The sequence below is a fragment of the Aspergillus tanneri genome (assembly GCF_003426965.1).
Source record: "Aspergillus tanneri strain NIH1004 chromosome Unknown AapTan_2_pilon_pilon_pilon, whole genome shotgun sequence".
Lineage (NCBI taxonomy): Eukaryota > Fungi > Ascomycota > Eurotiomycetes > Eurotiales > Aspergillaceae > Aspergillus > Aspergillus tanneri.
Genome location: NW_022984629.1, coordinates 762,251 through 771,174, shown reverse-complemented (window position 1 = coordinate 771,174; position 8,924 = coordinate 762,251). Strand labels below are relative to the sequence as shown.

The 8,924-nt window shown below is 48.1% G+C and overlaps 5 protein-coding genes across 5 annotated transcripts; 3 read left to right on the top strand and 2 right to left on the bottom strand.

Annotated features, from left to right (window-relative positions):
• Positions 1-276: 276 nt before the first annotated feature.
• ATNIH1004_000230 (uncharacterized protein) lies at positions 277-876 on the bottom strand (the record flags this gene model as incomplete). The annotated part of the gene is made up of 1 exon (XM_033564952.1): positions 277-876. One exon carries the CDS (start codon positions 874-876, stop codon positions 277-279), a length of 600 nt encoding a protein of 199 aa, XP_033430709.1.
• A 491-nt stretch (positions 877-1,367) lies between these two features.
• On the top strand, positions 1,368-1,968 carry ATNIH1004_000229 (CENP-S family protein; the record flags this gene model as incomplete). The annotated part of the gene is made up of 4 exons (XM_033564951.1): positions 1,368-1,400; positions 1,476-1,599; positions 1,685-1,718; positions 1,851-1,968. The coding sequence occupies 4 exons, from the start codon at positions 1,368-1,370 to the stop codon at positions 1,966-1,968; spliced, it is 309 nt and encodes a 102-aa protein (XP_033430708.1).
• A 1,302-nt stretch (positions 1,969-3,270) lies between these two features.
• ATNIH1004_000228 (uncharacterized protein) lies at positions 3,271-3,966 on the top strand (the record flags this gene model as incomplete). The annotated part of the gene is made up of 2 exons (XM_033564950.1): positions 3,271-3,322; positions 3,407-3,966. The coding sequence occupies 2 exons, from the start codon at positions 3,271-3,273 to the stop codon at positions 3,964-3,966; spliced, it is 612 nt and encodes a 203-aa protein (XP_033430707.1).
• A 1,265-nt stretch (positions 3,967-5,231) lies between these two features.
• On the top strand, positions 5,232-6,089 carry ATNIH1004_000227 (uncharacterized protein; the record flags this gene model as incomplete). Its single annotated transcript, XM_033564949.1, has 2 exons — positions 5,232-5,674; positions 5,756-6,089. 2 exons carry the CDS (start codon positions 5,232-5,234, stop codon positions 6,087-6,089), a joined length of 777 nt encoding a protein of 258 aa, XP_033430706.1.
• A 480-nt stretch (positions 6,090-6,569) lies between these two features.
• Positions 6,570-7,655, bottom strand: ATNIH1004_000226 (putative extracellular protein; the record flags this gene model as incomplete). Its single annotated transcript, XM_033564948.1, has 1 exon — positions 6,570-7,655. The coding sequence occupies one exon, from the start codon at positions 7,653-7,655 to the stop codon at positions 6,570-6,572; it is 1,086 nt and encodes a 361-aa protein (XP_033430705.1).
• Between the last annotated feature and the right edge of the window lie 1,269 nt (positions 7,656-8,924).

The following is an 8,924-nucleotide window of genomic DNA, read 5'->3' as shown; positions in this document are numbered from 1 at the left end:
TTTGGAATCATATGATCAGTTAACGAAGCAAGCCATACTAAGCCGCATAAATAATTTAAGTATGTGTTTTTATGTAGAAGCTTTCAAAGATATTGGCCAATATATCATTTTTCAATGATTTTCTATTCTTTCCATGTAAGGGAGTAATTGAGATAAAACTACCCATCGGTAATACAAGCATGCTAGAAAGATACAGCAGATTAATATAATTTAGTGTCCCAGAAATACTCCCTGCACAGTAACGAGCCAGCTGAAGGTATTTGACTTGGCAAGCAGTCACGAAGAAATAGAACCTCCTTCTTTCTTCGTCTCACCGTCTGCCTTCTTCTCAGCCGATTTCTTCTCGTCTTCAGACTCACTCCAATCCAACAGCTCCATCAGCTGCTCATCGGAAAGATTGTGCGTGCGCTGGCCGGCCTCTTTCTTCATGTTCTTTTTCAGGCGCTTCCGAGCATTCTTCCCCAACTCCGGTACCCCACTAGCAGTCGCAAAATCTTCACCATCGTCGAGCTCGTCGTCCGTATTTTCGACCTCCCCAAGTACCTTTCCGCCAGCCCGTAGCGAATTCGCAGAGACCTTGGCTTTCTTATCACCGCTTGCTCCGGTAGCCTCGGCTTGCGCCCATTTCTTCTCCTCCGCCTTCTTGCGGTCTCGCTCCTGCATCTTGGCGAAGAATTTTTCAATGTACGGCCGAATGATGATGTATCCTGTCACGGAGAGTATGACCTTCGTCCATCGGTTGACTGACACGTCTGCGAACGAGGCGTACAGATTTCCGAAGAATCGGCGGAATATCGTGTCGAAGAAGGTGTAGAGTTGACCGAAAAAGTCGTTAAGGGCATCGGCAACAAACTCACTGGGATCGCTGGCTGGCATTCTGATGTAATGGAGGAATTCGCCGCGGAGGGAATAGTTGTGGGAGATATAGTTAGGAGGGGAGGAGCTAGAAGAAATGTCTCGTAGGGAAGCACTGAGCGGATGAGACCGGTCGGATGGCCCAGCCAGGGAATGCGGAAATTAAAACCAGAGTACAAAGAGTCTAATCTGAGACCTCTACAGTCGTGCGAAAGTCACCATAAATGAGGAGTTTAAAGAGCTTTCTTCACACCTTCTAATAAAGAATTCTGTACCTGGAAAATGGCCGTTTACGGACTAGCGTCATGATATTCCGGAAAATAGTTGTTCCAAGAGCTATCTCCGCGGCCAATCACCCACGGACAAGGCACGTGTTGAGACGTGACGGTGTTGATTGATGGTTTTCTACGCGTGGGCTCTTTTTTGTCTCTGTCGATATTGACTCTCAGTCGAGTCTTCTTCCAGCTACATTTCGCTGATCCAATTCGGCCTATAATTGCTTTATCGGAGAAATGGATCAGAACGAAGAGGTGGCCCTTGAAGAGGTACGAGGAAGTCTTTAACAACCATGTTCACTATATCACATGGCCAGATGCTGAGTACCTGTCTATTTTTTCTAGCGATTGAAGTCGGCTCTCTGGTTATCCATTGGAAAGATTGTCGATGAAGAGACAATTAAACTTGGTATCAACGCCACGCCGCAGTTTATCGGTGCCTTAACGGAGATGGTGTGGGCTCAGATAGGTACGCATTTGAGCCCATCAGAGATATTCTTCTATTCGGTCTTGTCTGTTGTGGCGTTTTTCACTAACCATGTTCCCATCAATAGAAACTGTCAGCCAAGACCTGGAATCTTTTGCAAAGTAAGTCGATTCCTTGCATTTACTGGGCCTAAAGTGCTTAATTTATGAAGTGCTTTTCCTCCCTGGTTTACTCTTTTGCTAATACCCTGTATTGTACTGAGTCCGCTAACACGTTCGGCTTTCCCCATTCAGACATGCCGGCCGCTCCACCATCAGCGTCTCCGATGTAATGCTGCTCGCACGCCGCAACGAGGGCCTGGAATCGATCTTGCGTGCGTTCGTTGATCAGATGCGTGAAGAAGAATCTTGACAAGATGCCATTTCACTTTACATTGGATATCGAGTTCTCCAATTCTCAGATTTTATTTGCGGCTACTTTACGCTTCTATTCAGGATCACAATCCTGTTATTCTGTCTAACCACTCGTCATAGGTCTAGAAGGCTTCTGTGGTGCGGCGTATCACAAAAAGCGGTTGGAACCATTGAAGCTGCTATGGATATATTGCCCATCTAGCCCTATAACGCAACTGGTTCATACCCCACACCAGAGAGGAACCATCACGCACCAAGATTGCAGAGTCGCTTCATGTCTGTCCAGGATCCGTGGCGCATTTCTTTCAAGGCGATTTCTTCCAGGTGAGCCGGGCATTATATGTTACAACTGTATGCATCCAACGAATCATCACTATCTACTCAGACTGAAGACTGAAGTTCGCGATTTGCTTTCAGTATACCCCATATCTATATGCCACTTCATAAATGCTGTAATGAATACTATTCTAGCCAATGAAAGGCCATACGTACAAGGCGAAAATGTTGGCAGCCTATTAGCCAGTATCAACGTCATCTTCGCGTTGGCAGCATATCCTATGTAGTTGGGCCATGGTGAAGCTCTAGCACCTTCAATAGAGTGTTTTGGATAATGATACTCATATCCATGGTTTACCAACGAAGGGTTGCAATGTCTTGCAAAAACGAAGTGACTTGGATGTACTCTTTTTGGCCATGTTCAATGCCGCGGTTGACCTTAGTACTTCTCGGACTGAGCTGAAGACCATGTGAAGTCAGTTCGCTTCTACGGTCGCAGTGACGTTCGGCAGAGAGAATTGAGGAACCTGTTTGTGGCAAAGGCCAGGTCAAGATCGGTTGACTTTGTATATCGTTTTACACCATAAGAACCATGTGCTGATCAGGTCGAGGCTTAATAGATCCGGCTTGCTTTCGTTGGAATATGTGGAACTAGTGAGAACCTCTTACATCTAATGCATAAAAGTGACAGTAATGGACTAATGGTTTCAGATGTACATGAATACACAACAGGGCCTGGGCTGATTCCCCAGAAACACTACAAAATATCCGGTGCCACATATCCGGTGACACTTGGGCACGAATTTTCCGTCATTGTTGAAGAAGTTGGCGAGAGTGTCACAAGTGTTTCCGGGACAGCGAGTAATTGTACGGCCGACCATCTTCGCTTGACAATGCTCATCGTGCAAACTTGGTTGTGAATATTGTTGTGGCATTGGTTTCATAGGCCTATCCGGTATGCCCCTGTCGATCAATAGACAAGCGATTCAAGGCCCTAACGTTTAATATAGTTTATGGCTGAGGGATGGCGACCAAGCTTGTGGCCCAGGAAACACTTCTATCCGCTCCCCAAGAATGTGTCACTTAAGGCTGGGGCATTAGTTGGGTCGTTGGCAGTTGCTTGGCACCATGTCAACATGTTCCCATTCAAACCAAATCAGCATATGTTGCTGTCGGTGGCGGACTCGTGGGAGTTGGCATTGTACAGATCTTAGAGCTGCAGGGCGCTAAGCCCATCACGGTGGCCGAGCCAATTGAACGGCGTCGACAATTTGCGCTGGAGTGTGGAGCAACACACTGTAAATCCCAGAGGAAAGGATGTCACGGAAAAAGTTCGGGGTGTCACCAACGGCGTTGGGATGCACGTTGTCCTCGACTCAGCCGTCGTGGAAAAGGCAATGCGCGCTTGAGGTTAAAGCATGTCGCACTCATGGTTACCATTGTGAATATTGCTGTATGGGAATGGCAACCAGCCGTTCCGGTAACCGAGCTAATGTACAATGAGGTGCAATATACAGGAGCTGCGCTCTACGACGAGGATGCGTTTCAAAATGTTATACGAGCTCTCAGCCATGGTACATCGATGGAATTGGGTCAGATGGCAAATTCTCGTGAAACGGCGTCACTGGTTACATCCCAAATCAATCTGGACGAGGTGGTCGAGAAAGGTTCGAAGCGCGGTATTGCAATGACTGGGACGTACGCTGCAAGATCCTATTAGAGTTACATGCGTCCAAAGGTTGATTGGCGATTCTATTTTTGTCCGTTGGCTGTTGTATCCATGGATGTACATACATCTACCATGTAGCCTTCATTTGGCGCCACTCCGTCCAGGCAGGTGACAGAGGCTGTGCTGTGCTGTGGCTGTGGCTGTGGCTGTGAACTAGATTACATAGTCACTGGGCAGGTTGCCTAAGTAAGTAAACTAATTAACTAACGTACTCCACAAGTGAGCTGCGCAGGCGTATTCCCATACAAAATGGTACTTTTGTAGCTTGGGATAGCTTAACCATTCTGCCACTATATAAATAGAAATTTAATCTGAGGACTTTGTAGTGCTGAATAGAGTGCATAACATTTTTTAAATAGCTAGTACTACTAATTACATCGATATTATAAATTACACAGTATTTCAAGATTGGTATATATGTATCAGAGACCAAAGCAAATTTCTTTTACCAAATATTTACAGTAGCTATTTACATACTCATATCAAATGAATTTCTCTAATATAAACCATAATAATAGAAAAATTGTTAGATATTCCAGGTTAAAAAAGTGCCACTTTGTATGAGAATACTGGTGCAGCTTGACCATTGGAGTAGTACGTTAGGTTAACTAAAACAGATTACCTAACTTTGAACGCGCCATGTGACTCGTCAGGGTCCCCATCCAGATTAGTCATCCTTATATCGTCGGCGAATCAGCAACGAGGACACATCAATGTTGACATCACAGGGTCCCGTCAGAGTAGGACTTCATGTGACTTGGACAAGGAAAGTCGACGATTTTTCGTCCTCCTTAGCTGTTGGACTGCCAATCAAGTGGACCTTACGCTGTCATTACCCGTGGATCGTCATGGAGATTGTCTGTGATGACTCCTTGAAGGGCCTGTGAAAGTATTGCTTCCCCTGGGTTCCACCACTCACGGAGGCATCCAGGGAAAATGCCTCCACGGATCTACCTCTCCTTCGACACCTTGTCCCGTCCCGTGGAACCTGCTCGTCAATGCAATTTTGCTGCCTTTTCTCTCCTGAAACTCTATATCATCTTGACGGGGAAAACTTTGAACTAAGCCCTGCTGCCTCCCTTGGGACTCACTCCTGAATTTCTATTTTATACTAACAGGAACCCTACCTCGAACTCTCTACACGCCGTTCCTCGCGTGCTCCATATATCAATCTCTATATACCAAGAACTTCTACCTGTGCGACAACCACTTGGCTTCTTCCCACCCCTCAGAACAAGAATCCTACCATCGTCAGGATGGTTTTTGGCGGCGTGGTCCTCCGTTTTTCCAATTTAGTCATTCGCGTACTCCAGTTCCTGGACGCCGCAGTCATCCTCGGCATATTTTCATTCTTCCTGGCTGTACTCAGTCGCCATGACCAGAACATCCCTCAGTGGATCAAAGCCACCGAGGGTCTTTCCGGAGCAGCCGCCCTTTATGGACTTCTGGGTATTCTCTTCACTTGCTGCGTGGGAGGTGTTGCCTTCTTCGCCTTTTTGGCCGTTGTTCTCGACGTCTGCTTCGTCGGAGCGATGATCGCCATCGCTGTCATGACCCGCGATGGCACTCAGACGTGCTCCGGTCATGTCAACACTCCCCTAGGTTCGGGAGACAGTGAGGTGGAATCTGCTTCCAGAGTGAAGCTCGGATTCGCCTGTAACCTCGAGAAGGCCACATTTGCGGTTTCTATTATCGGAATGTAGGTATCATTTTTAAGTTTATCCCTTCAAATGCAAGTCATCCTATTGAAACACTCTCTCACACTTCTATCCCCCAACAGCTTTTTCTTCTTGATCTCCATCCTCTTCCAAGTCCTATACGCTCGCCATCACAAGCGCGAGAAACGGTTCGGCCCTTCCCCGGCAAATGGTTATACCTATGGCACCCAGCGTCGGGGATTCTGGCGTCGCAGCAAGAACGTCCCTGATGCTGCTAGCTCGGATGATATTCTCCCGGGTCATCCGACGCCACAGGATGTGGAATTGGGCACCGCCGAAAAACCCGGTCTTTTTGGTCGAATGTTCTCCCGCAAGAAGAGCGCCCGGGATGCGCCACAAGCTCCAGTCAGGAACGGCTACGGTTATGGCAATTCCACGTATACTGCTAACTATTGAGATGGCTGATACGCAATACGATTACCTAACAGTGCGTGGGCACTGATCAATCTATATGAAAACACACGGCAATTACAGAGTCTTGGCGGGTTCTGTCTGACCTTTGGTTTCAATGGACGGAAGGTCTACAGGGATGATTAACGAGCTGGAATTAAGATACCAAGGGAGATACCAAGGGAGCATTGGCATTGGGACTGGAAATTGTTCTGTATATTACTGGGGTGGTGTGAAACGCATTGCCAAAAGCAGCCCTTATCCTTATTTATTTTAATATAATCAATGGTTCTTTTCTCCCCCAATCATGAAGAATATTCAATTGCATAACATGGATCATATTTCTGTAGTACGCCCAGGACAAGACGATATCCATAACAAAACACACCAAAGCAAACCACATAAGACTATGACGAGCCCCGGGCGAATGAACATACCAATCTCCGCTCCAGGCGAAAGACCATAAAAGAAAACAGGAAAACCGAACTAGGCTGTTCCGTAGACGCGTTGCATGAAGCCATGAAGACACTCTGTGCCGGTAGCAACTTCGCCCATATGCACCACCCGGCCATTATCACAAAGCGACCAGGTCTTCCCGTCGGAGGCGCAGACAATGGCGCCATGTTCGCAGGCTTGAACATTTGGGGTTTGTTCCACGGTATCTTGCTGCCGTGGAGTGGCGAGGTCGGAAGCTGGTGTTTGTGCCTTATAGGCTCTCGATGGCGATGGGGTGCCGAAGCTAGAGGCTACCCTACTGCTCGAAGCAACCTTGCTGCTGGAAGCGATTTTGCTGCTGGACGGTCGAGCAGCTGTGCTCATGGCAACATGCGAGCCGCGAATCGACGATGGCGAGACCTCAGCGCTAGACGAGACATCATGGCCGACTCCGCTTGATGCATTGCCAGTCCACATATCAATATCGTTCAAATGGCCCTCACGCAGGAATGGAGCAGTGCCTTGGCAGTTATAGCCCTTTCCAGATAATGAACCCTCCACGGACGTTCCAGGCATCGGGAAATTCACCTCCTCCCCTTCGATGGTAGTGCACTGGCCGGGACCTCCAGTGTTGGCCCGGAATAGCGTAGGAAGGCTATCAAATGCGGCCTCAGTTCCATGAAAATGGTGAGGGCGAGGGTGCTTTGGGCGACGACGGGCAGAGCCTTTGATGGTGACCTGGGCACAGTTCATGTACATCTCGCGATTGCCGATCTTGTTGAACCAACTCCATGCCAGAAGGGCCTCACCGCTCGGTGCATCGCTTGGGATGGTAAATGTGTACTGTTTGGGAATGGGACATCCTCCCAGTATCGAGTGGATGACACGGAAAGACTCGCCCTTGTCATAAGAGAGAGAGATCTGGCACGATCCTCCGCCGTGTACGGCACTCCCCTGCAGTTCTAGGGGATACGACTGGCCAGGGCTGTAGTCGGCTACCGAGTGGAACTCATCTTTTGCGTAACCCTTGCATGGATAATCAGAGCCAGAGCTCGACAGAGGGTTGGTATACGAGTAGTCAACCTGTCCCGTTGCGCCCTTGTTCAGTGGACTGCGGATGGGATACGGGTTGGACATTTGGATGTGGCCACAAGCAGTTGTGACCAGAAAGCCACCAATAATCAACAGGTCCTTCATGGCGATTTGTATGTCCTTCTGTTTGGACTTGTTTCCTGAGTAGTCAGATCAGGTCTCGTAAGGTGAGCTACCCAAGATATAGCCCTGTATGATGACTTACCAGTCCGTCGCGTCAGGGAAGCTTTATGTTGAGGATTTGCAAGTAAAATGCTAATACCAATACACCTTTGGCAATAAGAAGTAACCTGGATCCTTCGCTCAACGGGGCTCTCCTTCAACAGTACCAGAGATTGAAGCAGGCTGGCTACTTGCAAGAAGTAAACACAAAGCAGCCTAGCAAGGGGGAATTCCAACAGACGCCTGGCATCTTATATGTTTGCTTGCTATCACGTCTGTCTTTCTTCATATTCCACCCTGTCGTGACAAGAATGATGGATACCAGATCATCATGTCATAGCATCCAGGAGCAACGCCTCTCTCACCGTGAGGAATGCTGGCGCGCGCCATCTCCAAAGTCATACCATCAGCATGGCTAGTGTATGGACTATGAACATTCCATGGAGATAGCACAGGGTGTAAAGTTCAAGGATATAATTGGGGCCCTCTCTTTTGCTTTTGAAACGCGGTGGTATTAGGACTCTCTAATACTTAGCCACTCTTTCATTCCAGTGGCAGTAGGGATTGGAGATACGTATTACCCATATCCTAAGAAGAGGAGACCATATAGATCAGTCGGTTCTGCGCCATCTAAATTTTAAACTCGAATAGACAGCGGGGTATAGACGAACTCCGTTGACGCTGCTGGTCCTGCTGTGTTAATGTTTAGGGCTCGTAGAGTCCGCACTAGCAGGGCCTGAGGCATACCTAAGCCCCAACGCCAGCGCGTCTCCCTCGGACCTCATTCTGCCCGCTCGCTCACTCTGCCACAGCGAGGATGTGCCACATCACATCAGAAGTCCGTTTTCACAGCTAGATTTGCATCCTCTCTATCCTTTTCTCAATATTCATCTATCCAACTGAATGCCTTTTTGGTTGACCCTCCACAGGAAGCTTGCTGGTCGTGTTCTTCCCTTCCACCATGCCGCGCGTTTCCATGGTCGCCAGGAATCTGTCTCCTATGTCCGCAACCTTTGCCACGTCTTGTCACCCTGGTGGATAATTCGATTAGTTACCGTGGCAAACCAGGTTCCTTCTGTTGCTTTAGCTCATGCCTCTGGTCTCTCTTCGATTTCATTCTTCCCTGCACGCGTTTCTGGAGGAAATGGTGTT